At 38.6% G+C, this 27,355-nt stretch overlaps 1 protein-coding gene across 2 annotated transcripts; it reads right to left on the bottom strand.

The window, feature by feature from the left end:
• Nucleotides 1-4,700: 4,700 nt before the first annotated feature.
• Nucleotides 4,701-15,237, bottom strand: LOC140229087 (mitochondrial glutamate carrier 2-like). 2 transcript variants are annotated; one of them, XM_072309349.1, is made up of 9 exons: nucleotides 15,008-15,237; nucleotides 14,108-14,152; nucleotides 11,391-11,522; nucleotides 11,006-11,061; nucleotides 9,403-9,493; nucleotides 8,625-8,743; nucleotides 7,282-7,529; nucleotides 6,804-6,903; nucleotides 4,701-6,431 (listed from the first exon to the last, which is right to left on the bottom strand). In XM_072309349.1, exons 1-9 carry the CDS (start codon nucleotides 15,019-15,021, stop codon nucleotides 6,202-6,204), a joined length of 1,035 nt encoding a protein of 344 aa, XP_072165450.1. In that variant the 5' UTR covers nucleotides 15,022-15,237; the 3' UTR covers nucleotides 4,701-6,201. The 2 variants fall into 2 exon arrangements, with proteins under 2 accessions (XP_072165450.1, XP_072165451.1); XM_072309350.1 differs by lacking the exon at nucleotides 14,108-14,152.
• Nucleotides 15,238-27,355: the final 12,118 nt, after the last annotated feature.

Genomic DNA, 27,355 nt, shown 5'->3' with positions numbered 1-27,355 from the left:
CTCAAAAGCACCACAAAGACATTTTTAACATGCTTCACCGCTTTGATCCCATCGTTGTCACCGCCAGCAAGCCGGGAGAAGAACAAGACAGAGATTAAAGAAATCTAAAACTGTATGCGCACAACAAAATAACTCACAAAAATCAAGTAGAGTGAATGTGCAGTTGTGGCGTATGTTAGGAAATCATGCCTCAAACAATTTCGCTTGGGAGAAGAAGGCAGTTTTTAAAAGAAAGCTAACATTTTGGCAGAATGATTGTCATTTGTGATCTCAATATTTCACTTTTCTGCAGCTCATTCCAGAGCAAAAATTGATGGTAATGGTAGAGAACAGGTATATCTTGCCATTAGGCAAGGCCTTATGCGTGTGTGAAAATGTGCGAATTAGCCATTACCCATCTTTTGACACAAAATTTGTCATGTTCTCAGGTTTTGCTGCTCCTCATCATCTGTATTTATTCAAAAACATGTCCATCTGAAAAAGGCACATCAGCGAAACAAGACTGAAATGAGGGAAACGATTCTTTAGTTAGTGACGATACATGATCACATGTTCGTTATTGTCCAGACATCTGAATGTACTCATTAAGATGCACATAATCAGATGGCGGTGGTAGTGATCAAAGAAAGACCTCCGTTCTTAGTCATGTGTAGTAGGTCCATGGAGGCACCGAGGCTCATAGTTTTATAAATCAGAAACTGGAAATAGGCAAAATATACTTGCTTTGTGTTTTGGATCAAATATTTGAACAGGAGGGAAATACGAGGCCTTTGTGGTGGATGTGATGTGGATGGATTCTACAGTGACTGTACAAAAGCAGCAACACAATAACACACACACACACCCACGCGCACACACACACACACACACACTCACACACTCACACACACACACACTCACACACACACACACACACACACACACACAGAAGAGGGTACAATTCCGGGATCAGGTTTCGGTGCAAACACACACGCACAGAGCCATACCCATACACGCACACACACAAATATATGAATCTGTAGATATCTCTGATGGTAAACAGTGGTACAGATGGCATTCCAGTCAGGACACTTATCAGTCAGTCAGATATAACAATAAAATGTCATCTTTATTTAAAAAAAATACTGATCACAACAATGCGTCATGCTTTGCATTTACACTGGCAAACAGACATTTCACTTAATAACATTCAGCAAACATCTCAAAACATCTTGGCAGGCCTCTGATAAGCTCTGCTAACTGATAATAGTACTTGTATTGCATTTATGTATAACGATATAACGATAACTGGTGTTTTACACATCTCTTCATGTTTATCTACAGTAATATCATAGCTTTTAACACATCTTATGTACATAACAATTGATCACATGGCACTAAATATATTCGTGATTTCGTAATATGCGTTACTGAGCCACATAACCCCACATTTCTCATTTTGCCCAGCAAATGCTCCATGCAGAGATACCTTGGTAACACAGATTCATTGGTGAAATTTAGTATAACGACATATCCAATAAAACATGCATTCATAATTCTTAGAATCTTCTATAGGTTCAGTGAGGAAAGAGAAAAAGAGAAATAATTCGACCCAATATCCACACATTCATTCAAAATTTGATTCGCTAAACAATGATTGCTATAAGTAGCGAAGTTTTATAAAAATGTTGAAAAGTACCAATTGTTTGGTCAGCAATGTATGAGGATTTAAAATGTCTTTAGTATGGTCCAATTGTGCAATGGACGGATCTGGACTGTCAAAATGGCTCCACACACACATGAAGAATACAAGTCTCACAATACTGGACAAGGTCTTTGAAATGAATGATGCTCCTCTTCTAATCCAGGAGCTATTTGAAAGGAAATCAATGAGGGACATCTCCTAGACCTCCACAATGCATTGTGGGAACAGGTCTTGTACGTCAGATTGTAGAGGCAGTCATCTTGCCATGATGTGCCTCTCTTTATGCCTCGCCAAGATATCTCTGCATAGGGCAAACGGTGCATTCGCACACTCATCAGTACCCTGGGGATTCCCCTGGATACCACTCTACTGGTCTACTACGATTTGCTCGCTGGGCATCTTTCACACAATGTTTGGGTCATTTGAAAGAAATAAGCTCAGCTACTGTTTCGTCACCTTTCTGACAACACACAATCAATGCACTGAAACTTTCAGAACAAAAATCATAAAGCACGTGAGATGATATCGATGTGTTGAAATCAATCATAAAGCACCTTTGCAGAAAAAAAAAAAAAAAAAACTTACAGAATGATTATCTTTGGTATTCATGCCATATAACAATGCACTGAATTAACTGTACAGAATTGTTGGCATTGTTGTATGGCTTCTAACACAAATGGCTTTGGCCAATGCATACTACTTATGATACTAGAATCTTAAGACATGCTGTATCAACATGGCATGAAGTTAGTGGTTAGTTATTGCTGTTATTGTCAACGACAAATTTTGGCAAAAACAAGAAAAAACAAAACATTGGAAAAACAATAAATGAAAACACAGGAATAGTTAGTTTGGCAGCTGCTTATATGCCTGTGCTTCCTTTCCATTCTCTGCACATGTTGTTGACCATGTCCTTTTAGGCCCCTACTTGAAAATGCAGCTTATTGTCTGTCAATATTGTTACTATTCCTGTATTTTCCCTAAAATTCCCCCTTCATTAAGCACTGTGCACTGCAGCAATTGCAACTAACAGCCAGCAGCAGTAGACCAAAAGACTAGTCTGTATTTATCATTGGGAATATGTTCTGCAGAGACTACGTTTGGCTTCATGGAATCTCTCTCCTAAGCAGGGGGGAGAACCGTCGAAGTGCTCAGAACAGACAGATTCTTCGTCTACAGTGGCAGTTTGACCGAAAGATCGGTCTGTATCTTATTGTTGGGGATATGTTTTGCGGAGACCATGTATGGTTTCACAAAATCCCCTCTACCGAGGAGAGCCGTAAAAGCCAAAAAGTGATAAAGACTCCTCCAGACAGACGGATTTTTCTGTCTACTGCGCCATTAAACTAATCAGTGAGATGTTGCCATAGCAACTGTTTGTTACAATAGATTTAGAATTGCATGCCTCAATATGACTCCGGGCCCAGGTGAAGCAAACATGTAACACTTCTCTCATCGCTACAGGCCCAGTCATGACTGTGGACAACCCTAATTTGACAACTGCCTGTTAAATGGATTTCTGATGAAACAACAGAGCTGTTTGAACACACACAAATCACTCACAAGGATTACTGTATTGTATTGACACTGTATCTGCACTTATCTTGATTTCAGTTACTGCGACTGGTCCTCCCCATTTCTTTTGCAGCATGCTCATAAATGGTCAGCATTACTGTAGAATACTTCAAGTGGATATTCTCATGGTATAGACTAAGTTTTCTAAAATTTTATCTGTTCAGTAGGGCATTTGTAGCCTACTTAACATTTGTCTGTTTTCTACCCACAAGGCTGCAAAGTTCATGTATAGAAATAGCCATATTCCGAACAATGCCACCAGGTGACCGACCATGAAATCACTTTAATATCTGGTATGTGATTCTGGCCATCATGCAATAAAAAAAAAAAAAAAAAGCCCCATTAGATTTAAGGGAAAATAGGTAGATAGATATATAGATACTGTTGAGTTGCATACAAATGCCCATCGCATAGCCCTGTAAAATATGCAATGGATACATATATTCAATATACACCAAGCTGTAGAAGTATTAGACAAAAAGATCAGTCTGTATTGATCTTTGGGGATATGGTTCCATGGAGACTACATCTGGCTTCACGGAATCCCTCTCCATTCAGACTGAAGACTCTAATAGCCGATACTGTAGGGGGATGCTCTACCCACAAAAACCAATGTGATTGGCTAATTAAAATGGATGCATAACCCAATGATCAGTTATCAGTGTGCAACTAGCATGCCAACAATCTGGCAGTTGTGTCTTTTTCCATGAAAATTCCATCCAAATCTTTGATATTTCAAACAGCTGGTGAGCACACAGTATTTATCAGATATCTAAATTTGCCGATCTGGGACTGTAAATGAGATGTACACAAAGAGGTTGAGGTACTTCGCCCCTTACATCCACATGGACAGTGGTTACGCATCCCCCACAGCAGTGTCTATCAGAGGCTTCCATCTGTCTCATCAGAGATCTTTCAAAGTTGAAATATTTTACAAATCTCCTCTGAACAGACAGATTTTCCTGTCTATGTAAGTATCAGCTGCTTATCTGTGGTAATTCACTCATCCACATGAAAGCTATGAATGTCTCACATTGAATAACTTGCCACCATCATGAATACTGTTGAGATGTCAAATGTCACAAAGCTCGAGCAATTCCTATGGTGTAATGATCAATGGTGAAATGATTGGACTTGTAAATGGAGGTAGAAAAGCGATTGTTTCAATTTGCCCACAGTCTGTGGTGCTAGACATGCTCCCTTGTCTTATTTTGCCCCGACAACTTCCCTTCTCTCCTTTCAGTTAATATGCAATCATGCCATTAAAAGTACAATCTCATAGTTTGTAGGACACTATATCTCCTGACCACCCCCCTCCCCTACAAAAAAAAAAAGAAAAGACTCGCTGTATCTGCCACAATGCACTGCTCCTGTCATCACCTAAGTAGGAATGGGCCATATCTCTGGGTGTGTGTGTGTGTGTGTGTGTGTGTGTGGGGGGGGGGGGGCTACCACTTGAGCATGTGACAGGGTGCACACGTGGCGCACTGTAGGAGACAAAGTGCAGTGGGAGCACGCCACCTGCTGCCCTCGATGTGAAAACATAGATTACAATCAACAAAAAAGAGCTATGTTCTCAGGGTGGCTTGCACCAGTGAACAAGGTCACACTGAACTGAGGGGAGTGGGAAGACAATGTCTTTTAGCAGGCATACCACGAGGGATGCTCGTGTCTGCGTTTTGGGGCAGGGCATGGTAAGCTAGTCTGGAAAGTTGAACACAGAGGGGTTGTGCACATATCTTGCAGTTGAATGACATCAAGTTTGTTTAGGACCTTCCAGTTGTTTGTTGGGAGTGGCAGTACATTCACAAGCAATTCAAATATGCAACACTTAACAAATTTCCATTTCACAAGGGGATTTGACAGATGCTTATACCCTAAAACTGACTAACTGGCATTTGACCACAGACACAGGAGTACTTGTATCCCATTATAATTGAAATATATTCATAGCTATCTGTACCTCAATAACACCATAACTAATATACCAAAGTCATGACAACATAGACATTTCACCATATACAATTATCTTACCAGGAACATAGTGTTTCTTGCAAACTTCAGTACAGGGCACAGAAGCAGGACAATTAATACTGCAATTAAGCATGAAAAATAACTGCTCTGCACTGAGTTTTCATCCTCTTGGAATGACAAGAAAAGGTTTATTATTGCTGGTTTTTCTTGGATTACCCTACAAAATAGTCCTCTGCTGGTCAAAGTATGCTTCCTATGCTAGTCCTATGATTTCTCCCTCATGTTCTCATCTAAAGTCCTAATTGACATTCTTGTCTACGAGTGTTTGACATTTCATCGCTCTCACAGAGCCATTCCTGAAACATGTCCTAACTCAACAAAATAAGTATTAATGCATCACTGTGCCTACTTAGTTCATCGAGACTACAAACCCTCTGCAACAAACATGATTAAAATGGGTATGCGTACAGGCCATTGTTTTATTGCTTTCAGTGACATACACACATTTTCTGATGCAAGGTGGTAATTTTCTGCGTGTGTGTTTTTGAGTTCAGGCAGCAATGTCCGAACTGGGAATCTGCCTCACTCACAAAGTTCTCAAGGTTTTAAATGTCAGACTTCAAAATATACAGATACATCTTTGCTTGGCAGCACTGCAGCAGTTCTCAGGGAGGAGCTTGAATAACCTTTTGGCAACAATCAAGCTGAAAGTGACAAAAAACAACAACAACAACACACAGACAAATAATTTGACGACACGGCCAATATCATACGCGAGCTCTCAACAGAGAGCAGCCCAATCTTGTTTGGGCACACGAGACAGAACGGGTCCCAGAACACAGGTAGCATGAAATGTATGGCTTACATCAATTTCAGAGCACCATGAAATACTGTATTCAGTATTGTAAACCACAGACACACATGAAATTAAAAAAAAAAAAAAAAACGATGTGTGTAGCTGCTGCTCCTCACACACCAATTTCGTGGAACCTGTCGACGATGAACTCGCCTACTCCAAAGTAGTAGACCGACTGGGCGATGCCAAAGAGAGGCGCGATGACGAGACAACGGCAGGAAGCTCCTTTAAAGAATGCCTGCGGACCCTCCTTTCGCAGGATTTTGCTTGCACAGTCCCGGATCCCAGCGTACGTCTCCTCCCCCTGGGCGGTCTCAATGAGTTGCAGTCGAGTTTTGATGACTGAACAAAGAAAATCAGGGACAAAGGTAAACGAAAGATGAAAACACAATTGTTTAGATGGTCAAGTTGGAAAAAGACTGCATTACTTTTCAGTTATTTCAATTGGCAAGCAGCAAAAAGTTAATAACTTCTAGTAGTTTGATTGTTGGTGAATCTTCATCTGCTTTGTTAAAGTGAAAAAAAAACAAAAAACTAACAATTAAAAAGCTTTGTGAATGTTTCTTTCCAGTCTCATTGAAGAAATAGATGCATTTTGTGCTGGGACATATTGCTATCATTCAACCAGCATATTGGGACCAAACTACTCATGAGAATACAAGGACTACTCTGAATAGGCAAGACTGTTGCAGTCACAGAGAACAATAGACTCACCATCAATGGGGTTGACAGAGATTGCAGCTGTTGTAGCGGCAACACAGCCAGCCATGAATGAGTGGCGGAAGCTGGCTTTGCCCGTCTCGGGGTTTACACCCTGTAACAGCAAGTGGAAACAAATGGAGATGATCACATGGCCATTTTTTTATGCATCTCAACACAGCTCTTGGGAGTCGTAATTTCTTCATTGTAGCATTTAAGTTGAAAAGATAGTGTTTTTCAACACATTGTACATTACTTGATAATTACACTGCATTCAGACATAGCAATGAAATGATTACAGAGATGGTTAGTATGATTCTAAAAGTCACAAGTCTTAAAAGATTGAGTTGTCTGATCAATTTGGTTTCCAGCCTCAAAAACTACATTGAGAGCACATCATAAACAAGTTTAGAAATCTGCTTTCATGGACTTTTCGCAAACCAAACAAACATAATCCCAAAATTTGATAAAAAGGTCACTGCATCTTACTCACCAATGCATTGAGATGTGCAAAGAGGGGGAAGTAGATCATGGAAAATGGAATATCCCGCATCAGCGTCGCTCCGAGCCCGCGGTAGAGACCGAAGAAGCCCTGGCTCTTGAAGAGCTCGCGGGCAATGCTCATGGCGGAAGGACTGGCATTGTAATTAGCGGAATAGGAACGGGCCAGGACGGGATTGAGTTTGCTTGAAAGATCATTGGTTGGAATGGAGCTGACGCCATTGGTCTGAAGCTTGTGAACTGGAATGAAATAGCATGAGAGTTGACATCAGTACAACCTGCATAAGAATATTGATCAACATCTTTTCTGGATTGGAATGAAACACTTCTACCAAGTCTTCTCAATTCACTGCTTCAATTGCAAAATCCACCTCACATTCAATACATCTTGAACTCTTTTCCCGATGAATCACATTTGAAGCCTCTGTATACAAAGGCATTCTAAACAATGATTTTCTCACTAGCTCAAACTAACAATTGAGAAAGTGTCCTATATATTTATCAGGCAACTAACCATCCACTGTACTTGCCCTATGGTACATTTCACTTGCCCTGGGCAAGATGGTGTGTGTGTGGGTCTAGCACCCCATCCTGCACAGAGGCTCTTCCTGTGTGAGGGTTACCCACAATGCTTTGCAAATGTTGGGTTCTTCACTTGGGCGGCTGGAGATGTCATCTCACCAGACATCGCCTGCAACTCCACTTGACCTAAAGGCATTTTGTCTTCCTTAACACTAGTTCAGGGCTGACTAGAAACGTATGAGGAACCCCACCCAGCATTAATAAGGACACACTGATACAGTATGAGACATTCAGTCTGATTAGTTTAACAGCTGCTGACATTTATCTCGTAGACATAATGCTCGAGATTGCTTTACAGTTAGAGCATGGCATATTCCCACCATGTCTGTACTTCCCGTCAGATTGCTATTCACTTGTATTTAAACAATAACAAAACACAAAACAAAACACACTATCCAGTTACATTTTTAAAGCACAGGCAGTCAAGTAAGTGGATTTATAGTCAATGCTCACATGTGCTGAAATAATATTAGCTCTACTAATTTGTAATAACATTCCATTCATTACAATTAGGCCCGTGTGGGACATTACACACGACAGACAACTGCAATGCTGAAACCATTATCACTCTCTGCTGTAATCAAATACCATAAGACTGGTTAACATATATGACTGGTAAAATTATATGACTAGATCATCCGACACGACTAGCTCGAATTGCTTGCTGCACAAACACCACCTTTGCACACTGGTGCTCCCCACCTCAAACACGATGGCCGCACACACACACTGCACGACGAACGAGTTTCATACCTTTTCGGCCTGCATCCTGCAGCTGAATCTTCAGCATCTCCATCGGCGTGGTAATTATCACCTGGCAGAAGCCGGCTCCCCCTCCAGCCAACATCTCTCGATGCAGCGGCAGTGCACGGCTGAATAGAAGAATAAAAACACATCATCTCAGTACAACATACTCCCATTCCAAATTAATAGATATCAGCTATACCACACCAACTCAATTTTTTTTTACATGATCTGATTTCAATCCTACTGCTCCCTTGTCAAAGTTATAAATCCAGTGAGAAGGCTGAAATCTACTTTTCATCCAGTGTGACAGGACACAGACAAATTACATGCATATCTCTCTATTTCACATCGGAACTCAGTATGACTTTAAACCACTTACAGTATAGGCTTCTGAATACAAAATTGTCTACACTCATCTCACAAAGTTTCTTTTGTGTGGTCTTGTTGTTGTTGTTGTTGTTGTTTTTATATGATTTTTCCAATGACAGCAAATGTCACATACCCAACAGTTCATCCAACAACATGAGGCCATGTCACAAGTGTTCATTTTGGGATAAAATTTTTGGGCACAACAGAGTGAACATTAAATATCCATCCTGAAAAATCCCTTCACAAAACGATGTGTACTTTACATAAATTAATACTAATATAATATTAAATAAAGTGACTTTTGGAAAGTCCATGTTGTACATGAAAGTCTATGGCAAAATGCAATAATTAGGATTACACATACTTGATAAGTTAACAGCACATGAGTGATGCAATTGTATGATTCATTTTATACCTATCTGACTGCAGGAGATGTCGAAAGAAATCATTTCCAACTAGCTTGATCGCCTTCTCGGGAGAGATTAAAGTGGCATTGACAGCATAACCTATCAAAGAGAGGAAATGAAATTATATTAGATGCAATTAGATACCTGGGAAAGCCTTTTTGTATTGAGGAAAACAACTACACATAGGGCACACAGTACAATAAATACATGGCAAAAAAAAAAATAAATAATAACAATGCATCCAAGTACCCTTTGGAACAGAGGCATAAAGATACATGATACTGTATACTTTATGAGTAGTGGGAGCCAGTTTTCTTGTTTGATTTTTTTTTTTTTTTTTATGGAAGTAATAAAAGAATTAAAGTGCTCACAAAATGAAACTGCACAAGTCCGGATTTTAATCTTTTCTTTTGGTAATAAAATCCTAATATTTGATATCCCTAGCCATCTTTAACCTTGGCAATTCAAAAGCACCTTCTTAGTTATTTATAGCTATGTAGGCCCATTTATGCAAGGGAGTAATTTGCACACGTGCATGTAAACATTCTTCATCAATGAATACCCTCATCTCCCAAATGATGCAGTAATTGGTTTATAGCACAATCATCAATACGTGGGCAGGTTGGCCCAATGTATTGCATACTACTACTGGCTGGTCCATGTATTATGTACTACTTATGCAGGCAGCACCCTGCATTATAAATGGCCTTATTCAGAGCACGCTACTATTCAGCTCCTCCGCAGTATACGCCCTCAGGCAGTTCCGCACAGTGACCATTATACGCACGGAGGCATTTGCTATTTGCGTACTAAGAACAGTTGACCAAACATGGATTGACGTCATGCTGGCAGCGCAGCGGATACAAATCAATAGTTACGCGTCACTTAACCCCCCTCCCCCATCTGATCCACATTTTAAGTGCAACCTCATTCATCAGAATATTAATTCCCTGATATATCACTTCCGCTCAAGTAGGATCAAGTGCACTTTTGATTGCAACCTGTGATGTATTCCAACAATTTTTTTGAACTTATTTGCAAATGATGAAATTCAACTCAGCTTTAAAAATATTATTGATGCACAGTGGCCATTGAAATGCAAGAAACATTTTTCTTTTCTTTCTTTCTTTCTTTTTTTTTTTTGGGGGGGGGGACATGCATTTTATATACTCTCTGTAGATTTATACATGTTTCTGCCCCATTGTGGATCACTGATATGAAAGGTCATTATATCACAGTTCAATTACACAGTCAAAAGGCACACTGTCAGCAATAATGAGGTAGTATAAAGTTCATCACGAGATACAAACTGCATATCACTCCAAATCCATTGTATCATATCAAAAATGAGCAAAGGCCAGTGATAAATGAAACTTGTTCCAGAAGCAAGTCGAGATAAAAGATTGTTCCCTTTTGCTTTTTCCCCTTATCAGATTACCACATGGACAAACAAGTATATCATTTGAAGCAGGCAAAATGTGTTTGCCACATCATTTTTTTGTATGCAAATCCATTGTGATGAAACTATTACATCATTCTATATCAGGTGGTCAATGACCCATGGAGTATGATTAATGCAGACTCAAATTAATTACAAATCACATTGCTCACCTTTGTATAATCCACGAAGACCTTCAGCTTTTGTTGTCTTTACAAAACAGTGGAATCTATACAAAAGACACAGAAAATAAAGTAATAATCAACATTTTTGTCACAATGGCACTTCAGACAGCATATTTGGAAATTGCTTTAAATACAACATCAAAGTTCAGGACTTTAGCTAAGGATGATAATGATAACCACCCCTCCTTTTTTTTCTGCCTGTAAAAGATACCTATCGATATCTCTCTCTTCTTTTTTTTTAATAATATTCTTCAACAAGAGACCAGAGTTCTCAAAAATGATCCTGCCTCGGATAATGATATATCATTTCGCAACATTAAGGAAACAAATCTCAGAAATGAATGAAAAAGTCGAAACAAATCAAGATACTTACAAGTTATTGTACATGCGCTTGCCATCAATGATCTGTTGATTTTGCAGTCTCGTCTTGACAAGATCGATTGGGAAGGTACAGGTTACTCCGGCAACCCCAGCTACGCCACCATTAATGATTTTAGCAGGCAGACTGTCAAGGGAAATAAATTTTAAGGCTCTTCACTCTCAAAATCACAGAGGGAACATGTACAATGTACAAGGAAAGGGAAAAAGATTGATCTTTCTCTGTTAGTGAATTACTGTTTATGTTGAGAAAAAAAACAAACATGTAAAGCAATAAATGGGTACAGATTGACTACAGTACTGCATGCAAGCATTTTTGCAAAAATAGTCAGCATTGTTGACCACAAATATTCATGCCCCATACTACGAGTGTGCACACAACACCCTGGCAAGATATATCACTGATACAAGGCATTGCACGACTGTCTGTGCGAGTCATTGTAAGTTATCTCAAATGTTGACATTAAGTAAGACTTTGAAATGGGAATTTTGATCAAATGACTTGCATCATGTGAGAAGAGATAGCTTTCTCTTCTGGTGTGTGTATGTGTGTGTGTGTGTGTGTGCGTGTGTGTGTGTGTGTGTAAACGTGTATATTATGATTTGTACATTCATTTTGTTTATTCAAACATTCACAGGAAACTAAAGCAGCAAATGAAATCGTAATCAAAGCAAAAAAAAAAAAAATGGAGGAAAAAGAAAAGAATGTGTGTGTAAACAAACTCATGATTTCTTAAATCAAAATGATCAACTCTCAAATTATTAGAGACCCAGGCCAGGCTATTCATACACAAGCATCACAAGGGAGCTACAAAAACTGTTTGCAACCCTGTAAACACAATTAACTGCATTATGCACATTCCCCCTGAACTTATCCACTGAGGACATGTATGCAAAATGTATTACTCTAGTGGTATATTGCAGCTACACTTGTAAAAGTACACCAAGAACAGCTCTGAAGAAAGATATTCTCAAGAGAAAATAAAAATTGGTTAATTTTTTTTTGTAGACACAATTTGAATGAAAAGCTGCTCAACACCTACATCACACAAGAGTTGTCAATATTCTTACAGTCTCTCGGTCTGATTTTGTCCCCCCCCCCCCCCAAAAAAAAAAAAATAAATAAATAAATAAATATATATATATATATATACATATAAAATTTCAGTGATTTTTCTTCTGATTTTTCAATTTTCATGCAAAGCAACATAATATCATGCTGAAATTTCCCTTTAAATTGATGTCAAAAAAGAGTTGACTGCTGTAGAGCACTACACTGCATTGTATCTCGTACAATTTGTACATCTCGGAGCTACCCATCCCACGAATCTATCACAATTTGAAAAGCTTGTTTACATTGTCCACAGCACACGTAAAGGTTAGATTACAAATTCAAGGACTGCAGGGGATAGCGGGAGGAATACAGACATTTTCCAGAGCATTGCACACTTGAATACAACTACAGCAGTCTAACGACTCTCCCCACCTCATTAACATAAACCTCAGCGCAGGTTCGGGGCATGCAATCTCTACTACTTATTTATTTTTTTTTTATTTATATGTCTACTACTTATTTTTGATTTGTTCCTGTGACAATTTCATGTCTTTCAGCAGTGAAAGCTGCCATCGACCATCAAGTATATGATACCTGCCTACCATGTAATACTTTGTAGGTATCATGAATTGTGTGCCGATGTACACACTAACGTACATTTTTTGTGTGTCTTTGTTTTAAGAGATTTTTATTTTTCAAATAGTTCAATAACAAAACAATCATAAAACCAATAATTACAGGATATTTGCTTTTTCTACAACAAATTTGTGACAGAAAGGGTAACACTGTACAATACCTTAAAGCAAACACACACACACACACACAAGCACACACACATACAATTGTATTATGCTCTACACATATACTACAATGTATATTCACTTTTTTGCGTCCGATATAAAGTCTGGTACAAAACCTAGCTGACTACATACTATTGTACAGTACCTAAGTTTCCTGAAATCAAATCTCTCCAAATCTCTTAAGATTGCATTTGATTACAGTTGCAAAGCAAAAAGTAACTATATGTTTCAAATAGAATTACTCTGGGTGATGATTAAAATAAAATGAATTTAAAACTTCCCACGTATTCCATTTTAAACCCAACCACAAACTAAAAATATATTTGTTGTATCCAGTTTCTGTCAGATGACATGTACATTGTAACTGGCATTTATGCATAAGTTGCACATTGTTCTTCTATTATGAACAAAGTCTTAAAAATCCCCCATCTCCCCCATCTCATCAAGTGATTAAACTGTGCATACATGTACATCTCACAAATGCTTTTTATCCTCACAAGTAACAAATCTTTCAACAGCCTCCTGTTCACACTCAATATAATTGATGTTGCTATACAGAGTTGAACTCAGTTTATAAATAACAAACAAATATCACAAGAAGTTTCTTGCAATCTGAAACAGTGCAAAACTGTGATGTCTAATTGCGGCAAAACACATTAAGCACAACTACACTTTGCAAAACTAACAAAATGCAAAAACACAGTTTAGACACACAACCCTTACTATATTGTAGGGTATGTAAAGGGAGGTAATGCTGGTGCAAACCAGAATTAGATGATCAACACAATGTGCAAAGAATTAAATAAGCATGCCACAAGGGGAAATTTGAATGACTTAAACATCAACTTCTCAAAGTACCTGTCTACATACGATGATTCTTTCTTGTCTTTTGGATCCTTGCAGCTATTGGCCACATGAAATACACAAATGTGATGGGATATGACATGAAGTACAACACATGGACCTACAGTATAGTATAGACAGGGCTCCACACTAACTTCCTATCCATCCGACCTTTTTTGATGGCCCGATCAGGCTACCCCATTCTTCATTTCCGAAATTTTGGTGGCCTCGGGCCACCGTTAGTGTCGAGCCCTGGTATAGAGCTTCAATTACTTTCCCAATGAAAATATTAACTATGTAAAATTCACTCCCCTACATTGGTTCAAGTGTTACCAGTTTTTTTTAAAAACATCCCCTCTTATCCTAGTCTGGTCTGAAAGTGCGTGATTGGACCAACTGTTCACTTCAACAGTGTCAACAATGAAGGAGTACTTGTATTCCACAGAGAGTCTTGATATGAGGTTCAAAAAGAAAAAATGTCACACCTTTTGAAAGAATGAGAGACTTTTTTTTACTCTTTACTGCTGTTAAATGCTGGTAAAATGTTTGCCACAATATTCCACAAATTGACATTATCATCTTGATCAGCACATGAAAAGACAAGTTTTGAATACAGACAAGTACAAGTGTATGTGTGCATCATGTACAATTGTACCAAAGCCTCACCGTAAGTATAAAGAATGAAAAATACTTTAAAAAAAAAAGAGTGGACAATTAATTACCACAGTTAACATAGTTTTACTGCAGTCCATTATACGTAGGGTTGAAAGCACATTCTTTCAATAGATAGTCATACATATAGTTGTTAATACATACATGTTTGTAATATACATAGAAACATAATTCCATGCTCTAAAAACTATCATGAGACATCTATTGAAGGTACTGCAGATCTTGAAGAGACAAGAAACTCACCGAATGTCACCCATTCCTTTTATAAACTGTTCCTCGGAGAACAACGTCAGTGTCCAGAAATCCAAAAAATCAAATCAAATGTGTCCTGTCCGGAACGAAGAAGGCAAGGTGGGATCGAAGAGGAAAGAGCAATAGTCACGCCTGCCTTCTGTAGGAGCGATGCGACACCAGACTGCGTGATATCTGCAAATGGCCAGAGCGCGAGAGGCAGAAACAGACAAAAGTGAGCACAGTTGTTTACTAATAGCAACTGATCAATAATAGACCGTCTCTAGGTGAGTTGACTGAATGGAGGAAGGGGAAAAAAAGAAACCCCATGTATGAGGGCAGGTCTGCTCGCTTCAGTAATTCCTTTTGTCACGATCCCACCCCTGGTATTCTGCAGCCAAAACACACCTGCTCACTGATGTATTTGAAGATCATGCTCGTTGGCAAGTTTTGCAGCCAAAACACTGCTCACTGATGCATTTGAAGATCATGCTCGTTGGCAAGTTTTGCAGCCAAAACACACCTGCTCACTGATGCACTAGAAGATCATGTTTTCAAAGTGTATAAGACATAGACACAGATACCCACACACACAAACACACACACACAAACATACACACACAGTAGACACACTGGAACATAAATGGCATTATTGATTATGTAATTGTGCTCAGCCGCTGCACAATCAGGACTTTGTAGAAACAACCACACAGATTGTCACAATGTCACAAGTGCCTGGTAGAAAGCACTGATATCCATTCAAAATTCAACCTGCAAAACAGAAGTTTTACAGCGGGAATTGGTGCACATAGCTACTTTTGACATTTGCGCAGACACACCTCTTTTCTTTTTTCCTAGTCTTATCAAGTGATGAAGAATTCAATGCAGCACAGAAACTACCATCATTTCCCATAATGGCTAATGGCCTCCCCCTTACTATAAGTCTATAACCATGGACCCTATGTAGGGTCCATGCTCTATCAAACTGTAAATGCTGCACATTCCAACGACACTGACCAGTAATAGTCAAACAAGAAAAAAGATAAAGTGTAAGCTGCAAGTTATCATGCATGTAACATGCTCTTCCAGGGAAAGGTTCAGGTTCAAAATTCTCTATAATAGCTTCGTTCTGAAATGTGTGTGGGAACATTTTGTATCATAGAAACATGGCATCGGAAATCATCATTCTTTTCATGTGATAAAAATTTGGAAATATTTGTAAATTGAAAATGTGTCAGCAAAGATTAAGTAATGAATATTTTGATACCATGTACCAGTTTGCTATAACACATTGATATTCTCCTTTCATAATCTGTTAATTTTCTCCTTTTTTTGGACGATAAGAGAGAAGCACATTAAACACACTGAACAGGAAGCAGGAAGCTATCCTCACATTTGTTGGGCGTGTGACTAGCATGTTTGAGGTTTGAGCAGCTCTTGCTTAGAGATCTGCGGCCAAACAGCCAAAACTGCCAATACAGCGCTTTGCTGCTCTCACACTCAGAGTGGTTTTTAGCCTTTCTCAACACTACCCTCCACCCCTCACCCATCCTATTTCTGTGACATTGTTGAGGTCAGGCTATAAAGCTATGATGTATGTTGTGCACCTGCTACATCCTTTGGAGAAAAAAAAAAAGAGGGAGTGTATAATGCTTAATAATGCATATCCTTAGCATATTTCCTCAGGTGAAGGAAAAAAAATGGGGAAAAAATATTTAACTGGCATGGGTTCAGGACTGTGGCTACATTATACGAATCCTTCCACACGTTCAATGAAAAACTTATTGGCTGACCACATCAGTTTCAGCTGCATGACGCAATGGCAAGAAGAGTCAGGCTTGTGCAAGAGTTTTGAAGTACACCTCCCAGAATGTGCAAACTAAAGCTACTATATGGGCAGAATCGGTGCCAAATACATGACGGGTGATGATATACAAATTAGTCATGCATGGCTTTGTCTTGATGATAGAGGAATGAATCAATAGGCTTGGCTGTTTGCTCTGAGTCCACACATTAATCTGTGGCCAGTTAGTATAAAACATTAAACAGGTGATGATGTCAACATTGATTATATAATGAAGGAGTTTACTACAGACTAGCCCGACCAGACACTGTTACGCTATGCGAAAACAGCGTCTGACACGCACGGCATGCAGCCTCGAAGTGAGGAACCTCAACACAACTACAAAACTTAGGAACATGTATACTTTTCTCCTTTAAACAGAATACTTTACTCACGTTAAATGCATGTTTCTATTACAGAAGAATAGTTCGCCACACTGGGTCCATGGAGACCACTTGCGATAAGTCCGTGGAACAAATAAAATGACACTTTCTGGCGCAATTCCATGGTACGTCGACGTACCATGTACAGCGACTGTGCTGTGTTCAAGCGTATTAGTTAGGCCTGGCTTGAAAGATTGTGTACCGTGTGGACATGCTGGATATGATGATCAATTTCGGTAAGTTTCATTACGTACATTTGAATATATATAGCATCAGATGTAGAGTAAATATTGAAGAGTATACTCGATGAGTTTGAGGTGACAAAAATGATCGTAAGTATCAAAAGTCAAAGCTATCGTGTACGATTACGTCGCCTCTCCTAGTGATTGGTGGTCGCGCGCGTACAGCCCTGTCGCGACGTACCATGTACAGCGACTGTGCTGTGTATAGTTAACTACAGACCTGAACTCCTTGGTAGTTATGTTTTGGATGTAATAACTAGATAGAGGAATGAGACTTCAGTTTTCTGTCTTGTCTGGACTGTACCATGGTGAAGAGTACAGGTCCACAGGTGACACATCCACCTTAGTACCAGTGTAGTCAGCTGTGTTGCTATGGCCAATTTTTACTCAACTAAATTGTGGCAAGAATAGTGCATCACTGTTTTAGAGTGTATTGTGTTTTTAATATGTTATGTACATGTTATATTGTATTTTAATGAGGAAATTTTCGTGGCAGCCACAGGGCTCAACATTTTAGCAGTTGTTTAGTGCCATAGGCAACTAAATTTATGCCAGGTCACCAAATTTCCATACAGACTATTGAGCTCTCGGTGGCACGATCAGGTACATGTAGCTAAAATTCAAAATGAATTCTTATATTTCCGTTTATTTTGGGCCAATACATTTCTTTTTATGGCCGCCAAAATTTCAAATTAAAAAATCTTAGTGGCCAAAACAGGCCACCACAGAAACAAATTAGCATAGATTCCTGATGATGCACATGTATTATGTAGGGTCTGCATGTAGTAAGGAATTTTTTACACATTTGATTTCATGCAACATGAACCTAGCGTGAAAATATTAAGATCACACAAATATTTTTGCTTGAAGATATTGAATGAATCAATACTTCATCTCTAATTCTGATTATACGAAGCTATGCATGGCATGGGATGAACTCGAGATGTGTGTCATGAGGCTGGGGGTGGGGATCTATTTAATTGTCACATTTACAACAATATGCTGTATTAAATTTACAGACACACAAGTTGATTAATTTGCAGCTCGACCATTATAAATGTAGAAATTGCTGGTAAATGCCAGCTAATAATCTACTGATGGGGATACTTGGTCCGCTGCGCCACAGGCACAGCACAGCAGTCAGCACATGTGCTCCCATATTGCATACATAGTACCAAATTACCAGGCAGTAGCATCTCGCTCCCGCGCCCACCCGCCCGCCCATATTCTCAGTAGGCCTATATCGCATATCGATGCCGAAAAACACGCGAACAATCCTGGCTATGTCGAGTTTTGACCGACAAGTATGTCTAATTCCGCGAAAAACTTCTCATTTATAATAACGACATTGGCTGGGTCAGTTTAGAAACGAAAAACTGACCCAGCAAATGTCATTACTATGTATGAGAAATTTTTTGCGGAATTAGACATAAAATTTTACTTGTCGGTCAATGTCGAGTCATAATACTGGAACCGCACTTGAAAATCAATCCGTCCCGACAAGGGTAGAAAGGAAACTCGGACTAATTGTTCATTTTGCGATGAAAAGAAGACCAAGCACACTACGCTAGTTGTTTTACCGATAAAGTAAACAAAATATAAGGACTAACAAAAGGCAAAAATTGAAGCCAACATTTGGCCGGCCGGCGTACTGTTATAGTTATACCGGATGTACGCACGAGCGCTAAATTTATACGGGCATATGGGCGGCAATTTAACGGTAAAGAACAAAACGTTTAGATCCGCTTAAAATCATTAACGTACTCACCTGTAGCCTATGCCGTCTAGAAGAGCTAGTTTTAACAGTGTAAACTTGAAGACACTCTTGTAGATAACAGACTATGGACCTTGAACAACAATGAAATACCGGTATGTTTATCAGCAAAAGTGCAACATACTACAGCTTGCTGCGCTTGTGTCGCGAGAAAACTCACCAACGCTCACTATATGTGAGAGAGACCTTCTCAACGAATCTCATCAGTGTGTGCATCTATCGTAGTAGTAGTAGTAGTGTGTAGTACATGTAATTTGAAAAACATGCTGGTAAAAGCTCACGTGTGTGCATTACACACGGACTTCTCTATCACCGGCGCGCGAGGCGACATTGCTGAATCAAGCTCATTAATATGCTAATAATGCGGCTCCCTGTGACCAATTATGAGCCAGGTACGTCGAGATTACCATTTTCGTCACATCCAACGCACCAATCAAAACGCACAAAAAAGGTCCCACGGTGTATCGCGGCGCATGGACAGCGCGTGGTGCATGATCTGGTAAGGAGTGGTTATTCTTAAATTCAGACTCTAAAACCTATTCTAAGTTTTCAACAACCACCCACAATCCAGTGTATCTAAGGATTGTCACCGTAAAATTGAATGCACAGTGATTATTGATTCATCTCTTTAATATTCAATCTTTAATCTTTAGAATCTCATGACAGCATGTTAAGTTGATAGTTAGGTAGTTATGAAAATATGTGTTTCAAATTGATCAAATTCATTTTTTTTTTAAATCTACCATCAAAAACAACATCAAGAAGATTTTACAAAGCTGATACACAATGATATCAAGCAAAACATTTGTGAGTAGTGCATGATGTTTGGAAACCCAAGTGAAGTATGCAGTGCACATAGTCAGGGCCCCACTACATTATATTACATTATGCATTGAAACACATCAATGTTACAATGGATAGGCACTATCACTCGCTCAGGTTTACTGGCAAAACAGTCTCCCGATTAGCCTTTACTTTTTATTGTCATTATTCAGTTCTCAGAGCCAGAGGCTGATAATGGTAAAGGTCACTGGCCCAGTTTTTTTTTAATGAAAACCATATTATTTTTCATATCACAATATCACTGACTCTAGATTGCGCTCTAACCGGTTGAAAGGCTCCCAAACTCGCTCATGAATTCTTCTAATATCATATTCTAATCATACATTAAAAAAAAAAATTAACATGATAATCCACTGTTATTGCCAAAGATTGCCCGACATAGCAAAATACATGCGTATTATGCAAGGTGTCATGACCATTGTCTGCCTGTAAAGGTAAGGGTTGAACCCTCGATCCTTGCTTGCTCAGTGAACCATGGAACTACTAGTATTAATTTAGCTCCTTGCGCGGTACACGAAATTACTTGATATAGATATACCACCTTGCTATTACGGGCAAAAAAAAAAAAAAAGAAGAAGAATATGAATACATGTTTTCATGAACAGAACTCTTTAGAATCCAATAAAGTGTTATCGTATTGTAACATCAGAGGCACCCACCGTATCAACACTGTGGCAATGGTTTCGTACACTCTGTGACACTGAGTACATATTTGAAAATACTAAAACAGTGAGAAAATGAAGGCAAGGTATAATTAGGGCCCTGCCTATATCTATGCGTCAAACATTATCATTGTGAAAAGTAAACAGCTGATGAGACTTATTGGTCGTACACCTGTACTTTGTGTATAAGCTTATTTCATAGAATTTTACTGGATGTGTCTCGTGTTAGCACAAAGCCAATAACATGCAACACAATCTTTTTTCTATATACAGTGGCAAGGGATTATGAGTCTACAGCATGAAGTGTGACTTTCTGGTTTAGGGGAACAACTTTCAGAACAAAGACACACGTAATAGGCCGATATATGAACCTTGAATGGATACTAGTAATCCCTGCAGCGGCTCACTGAAAGCTACACTGTAAAAACATCGGTGTTAGATTTAACACCATGGGTGTTAAATCTAACACCCATCAATCTTCAACAGAGGACCACACCCACAGGTGTAGAAAATGTATTGTGACGGTGTTAAAAAGTGTTCACCTGGCACTTCGTGGTGTTAATTTGACACTGTAGCTGGTGATATTTTTGACACTGCGCTACAGAGTGAATTCATTAATGACACCGCATGGTGTTGATTTGATATTGGTGGTGTTAATTTCAATGGTATAACACCCGTCCAGCTTCAATAGGAGACCACACCAACTGGTGTTACTGTGGTGTAAATGTGTTTACACATTTTTTTTCAAAAATCGAGTACTTTATCGGAAAATTCTTCATCGTCTTGTTGAAATTCAGAATTAACAAGAAATTCAGTAACTAAGAAACTATCAACAACAAAAAATTATATTTTGAAATGACACCCGGAGGTGTTAATCTAACACCATGAATGAGCACCGGAAATTTAACACCAGCTCGGTGTTTCATATTTAACACCGGACTTTTTGCAGTGTAAACTGGGTTGGATCTGCATCTGTGACTGTACGAACTTCAAGTATGATTCAGGATAATTCATTTATAGTTTAAACTTCAACCTACACACAAGCAACCATATCCCTGGGCTGGCAACAGCGATGGTTGTTTTGTATGTTTGCAGCACCACCTGGATTATTTGATATACAGTTGAGATGGAAACAACTTGGAAAAGGCACTAAAGTAAGGAGAAGAGATTATGGCTGTTTTCGACGCAGACTAATAAGTCGCACTTTCGCCCTATTGTACTCTTCGACCTTTCACCTCTCGATAGCTAGCTGTGGAGCAGAAGCCCGAGTGAACTCGGGATCATGATGGTAAAGGGGGACGTGGTATGTACCCTGGCCGCTTGATTGGTCGATTGTTTCAATCTCTGCTTCGAAGTATAAAGATACGTCATTATTTTTCTCAACTGGTGAAGAAGAAGATCAGAGAACCCATGCATGAGACTCATTCTATCATGTATGGGGTATACCGGAATTATCTCTAGTCTTGAATATTCCCAAAAAGATCATCTTGATCAAAACATTTATACTGTAGGAACATAACACAGATTACAGTGGTCGTGCACTTGATATAAAGTGCTTGCACTGAAATCGAACAAAATTATAGGTCGTGTTTGGGGTGGGGATGGGAGGGAGGGAGGGCTGCACAAACACACACTCATTTGGCTCTTCAAAAAATTATTACAAAAACACCACATACAGCAAAACAAATGAATTCCGAGTGCTCCGCCTGGAAATTCTTCCCGTCAGAGCCAAAATGTGTAATATTGTCGAAGGAGCGAGGGAATGAGGGTATCCTATAATTCATAATAATAGGCCCATGCAAGCAAAGGGCGCAGTTTCTTAATAATACGTATAATGCAAGTATATTCACGGCATGACAATGTTGCCCTTTGTACTAGAATTTAATGTTTAACCATCAGAGAGTTAAAAAAAAAGAAGTAAATGAATGATTGAATAATGTCTCAAACCTATTATTAGTTTGAGCTGCAAGACCTCAACCTTTAAGGATGGAATCGTGATACATCAGGAAGTGCACGTAATTATAATAGGGGATTTCTCGATAAACGCAATGTTTGAGAAATGATGTAGGCCCTATAATAGGATATTAAATCTGCTCAGTTGATAAAGGAAGAGGGTTGACAGTGAAGTAAATTGTCTATAAATTACGTGTAGGCCTACCTTGTAAAGGAATGAGACATCATTGCAGGATTTGTATCGTTCCTTTTTTGTGCCCCAGAACAAATTTAAGGTATTCCTAAATCCAGAGTTTGCAAACATTCTTTTATAATTATTTTGCTCTGCATGCTCTCACATGTACGTGTGCCCTGAATCATGCCATGAACAGTTAAAATTGAAGACTACCATGTGCACTATACATTATTTATGCCTCAAAGAAAAAAAAAAATAATGTACCAAATCATAATATCTTTGACTAGATTTACCTCAAATCTTGTGCTTTTTGGCGTGGATTATATTGTGAAATATGGCTCAATCGAAATCATGCGTGATAGATGCACTATTAGCTGCTATTGCACTTTTGGTTCTGAACGATGCCACCTATATTCTTCAGAATTCCATCATGATGAACTACTGGTATACACTGTCCGATTTCAGCTGAAACGTTTACATGCAGTGTAATGCATGCAGTATTATAGGGATTCTTAGAGTTTTGTAGACTTTGTTTATTTAAAAAAAAAGGACAAAACTGTCCCATGATATTTGTTTGTTTGTTTGGTTTTTTGTTTTTTGTTTTTTGTTTTGTTTTTTTTTTTTTTTGCTCCTGCGACAATAATTGTTCCCATGAAACATCTGCACGCTATTAATGAAAGCCAAACATGTCCAGCAAACACAACCCTAACTCTAATCCTAATCCTCACGTAAATTAAACCTGGGAACACTGACAAAACCCTAATCCTTACCATATGTTTTTACTATGAGTATTGGAAAAGGAGCAACTCTCCCAGGAGCAAATGTCGTGTCAATTGACAAAACACGGTGATTTTACTACTTCTTCTTTAACTACAGGTGTTGACGATGGAGAAGGATAACTTATATTCAGGGTACCGTTTCACGAAACTTGTCAGCGCTGACAAGTTGTCAGTCACTGACAATTACCATAGTAACAGTCAATGACAAGAGCGTCTCAACCAATCAAAACCAAGGATTTTACTGAAATAGTCAGCGCTGACTATATTGATGAAACACCCCCAGGTCATCCAGGAAAAGTCATTTTCATTTGAATCACACGACCTTACGAGTATTTCAAAGATAAATCTGACGGAATACTCAGAAATGAACAATAGCTATATCTTTGTCAACTCCGAGATACTGGATAGAGCCATAATGAGCACAACGCATGGGATAACGACAAGCCCTTTGTACATATGATTAATGCACTCAAAATTGTGAAATGAGAATTGAAAACTGACATAATAAACGTGTAATGCCAGCCCAGGGATCTATAAGGAAATTCGCGACGTGATCTATTCACCATGGACCTTAGTGTTTTAGATTTGAATCCCATGTTTTATTGCAAAAATGTATTCTCTATAATATATGTCGTTTTATTAGGGTGTTTATCCTGTTGCGTTATTTACAACAGACCAAAGAAAGCTCTGACCAAGTAAACTTGATGGAGTTGGCTTCTTGCTGCCCTCAACGTTCACTGTCGTTGAATCTTAGAGGGATATTCCAGACGATTTTCATAATTTCTCATCATGTAGCATAAATTGACAGCTCCATGTGTAGATTTGTGGATTTTATTATGGTTCTTGAGCAGAGAAACCAATACTCTGAAAAATCACACTGAACAGTGCTGATGACACAGGAGGCTCACATGTTTCAGAAAATAGCAATGCAATTCAATAACAACACCGCTTGCTGAGCAAGTTCACCTGTGTAAAATCCATGCAAACCTTTTTCTTTTGTCCTGCTTCCTTGAGCCCCAACTCACGCATTCTTATGGTGAGGCTGCCATGTCATCATCCATATTGTTCATTGCAATTTTGTATAAATTTTGAAAACATTCTTATTCATCATCCCAATCACTATAAATTCTGAAACTCTAGTAACATGATTAGTTTGTAGTTTTTCAAATGTAAAAGTCTGAAAATCATCCTGAGGTTTCCCCAAACACTCGGTCGCCACTGTATGCTATTTCCATGATTAAAGCGCCAGTAGTTACGTTCAGACGACAAGCCTCGAGGTTAGGAAACCTCGAGGTTAAAGCTTGTAGTTAGGGACCGTGAAGACGCACTAGTAGTTAGCTAACCTCGAGTTTAGCTCGAGAAATCTTATGGTTAGCGCTCTAACCACGACCAACGGGGGTCCCACTTGGACACAAAAATCAACGTACTCAAAGGGGCAGGAGCTTAACCTTGAGGTTTCCTAACCTCGAGGTTAAGATTTGTCGTATGGACGCACGTCGTACTGTAGTTAGGGAGCAAGAGCGAGGTTTCCTAACCTCGATGTTAGGGCTTGTCGTCCTCATGACGATGTTTACAGCAGATGTAAAAACACGTGATGATTGGCATACTATATAGCTGACTGGTTGTTACCTAGATGCTTATTGCAAACAATAACACCGTGCATCAAACCAACAAAAAGTCGCACCTCTTGACTTTACGTAAGGTCTAAAAAGGATGAAACGCGGGTCAGCCACGTCAATCTCGACTTTTTCATAATACAACGTACATTCTTTTCTGAAAGAGCTATTCTTATTCTACATTATCCCTAAGTTTGGAGTGTTTTTTTTTTTCTACAACTTAGAAGTGTGATCAGGTATGTCTTTAAGAGGCAATTTTAACCCTTTTATTTCTCCCTTTCAACTCTATAACTTTTAAAAGGATGAAGCGATACTACTTTGAAAGTTGGTATTTTTTGGAAGTGCTGATAGAGCATGAGGAATTTCAGCTTAATTTGATAATCCCTTCAGGGTTGTTAATGCGGAGATTCACAACCTATTTTTGTCCAATTCAATGCACAGTAACATGCACGGCTCAGTCTAGATTATGCGCTTGAATAGACCCTATACTTTAGAGTCTTTTTCTCAGTAAACACTTTTCCAGACAACAGTAGGATGTGTTTTCTTTAGGAGAGTCCATTTTAATTGCGTTTTACATAATTTTAAAACTTGAGTCTGGTCTCTCAGAATCTGCCCCTAACTGAAAACCCAAGTCTGGCGACTTTTTGTTGGTTTTGTGATGCAGGGTCACATAAAAATTATATATTTATGCAACGGCCCATGAAGGATTATGTTTGTGCATCCTTGTTGAAGACAATATTTTGCTTAGTCTTTCTTGATTTTCTTTGCTTTGTAAGGAATTTTTTTAAAGAATGAAATGGAAATTGCTGTACAAACAATATCATTATTACACAAAAGTAAATGTCCCACTAATCAATCCTGCTTTATTGAAAAATACACATGCATTTATTGAAAAAAAGTAATAGAAATTCAGTAGAATAATAAAATGATAAACATCTCACATCGTAATTACCTTTGATCAAGTTTGGGGGACACTTATTTAATGTTATAAGGGGGAGAGGATAAGAAAAACACTACACCATATCAAATTCATTTCAGCTCTTTTTCATTCACTTTCTTAAACCTTCGAAAGGAATGGTATCATGTTGGCTGAGATGGGGCTTCACCTTTCCAACTTTTTTTTTTGTGTGTGAGATAATATGAAACCTCTTATGAAATGATAAGAGAGAGCATACAATATTTCAAAGGAATTCAAATTTCATTTGACGAAAATTGGTTTTGAAATGGCTAAGATATCAACACCAGGGTCCTGTTTTATGAAGAGTTAAAATTGATTTTAAAGTTGATTTCAACTGTAAGTCTATGGCAGACGGTGTGGTAAGGAAATTTAAAATCGATTTTATCTTTTGATAAAACGGGGCCCAGGGGTAACTAATAAAAGGTGGGACCAACCATTTATTTTAAATCATAATTTCATATGATATTTCTGTATAGGCCCTACGTCGTTTACTTCGAGCGGTTTTCAGTCGGTTGCTGTTCGCAAATTTAACAGAAATTATCAAGTCTGACCTTGACATGTATATGCGACGTGCATGCATGTTTAGGCCCTAAAAATTATTTTCCTTCATTGCCGCGCTCCAGGATTGCGAATTAAACTCCCTCACGGAATTGTTGGGAAGTCCCAAATAGAGCATAGTGAAATAATACAGTATAGCCTCAAAAGTCTGTGTCACTCTGACCGAGACACAAATCTCCTACATAAAAATTTTAACCAAAATGTATCTTTATCGTTTAATTGTTGTTCAACAATCGAGAAATGATGGCCTTTATGAGGAAAAGAGTTGCCATTTCTTAAGATCGGCTTATCTGATTATTGTTCTATTCGCGGTGACACGACTCAAACATCTATGGTCTCGGTGTAAAACTACATTGAATTACACCGTGCATTAATATCTGAACTGAATGGTCGGTAATTAGTCATGAAGCAATCACATGACTAATGCAGCAAGAACTGGAATCGATATACAAAATGCGAGGAATGACGTCACGTCAGAGCTCAAGAATTTGCCTGGCTGCTGACTAGGAAAGAATGAATGATTCGGTTTAATGAAGATCATGTAATGTAACAAAATAAATATTGCTATATCGAT

Source organism: Diadema setosum, chromosome 5 (assembly GCF_964275005.1).
Source record: "Diadema setosum chromosome 5, eeDiaSeto1, whole genome shotgun sequence".
Taxonomy (NCBI): Eukaryota; Metazoa; Echinodermata; class Echinoidea; order Diadematoida; family Diadematidae; genus Diadema; species Diadema setosum.
The sequence above is the reverse complement of the archived record's forward strand: the minus strand, read 5'-3'. Positions and strand labels throughout refer to the sequence as shown.

Bases quoted from the DNA above. Each gene is read 5' to 3' on its own strand.
- LOC140229087 (XM_072309349.1), bottom strand. The intron at 9,494-11,005 runs GTGAGCAATGTG...TCTCTTTGATAG, and splicing joins TCTTCGTGGATTATACAAAG to GTTATGCTGTCAATGCCACT. The intron at 6,904-7,281 runs GTGAGTAAGATG...TTGCTGTTACAG, and splicing joins TTGCACATCTCAATGCATTG to GGTGTAAACCCCGAGACGGG.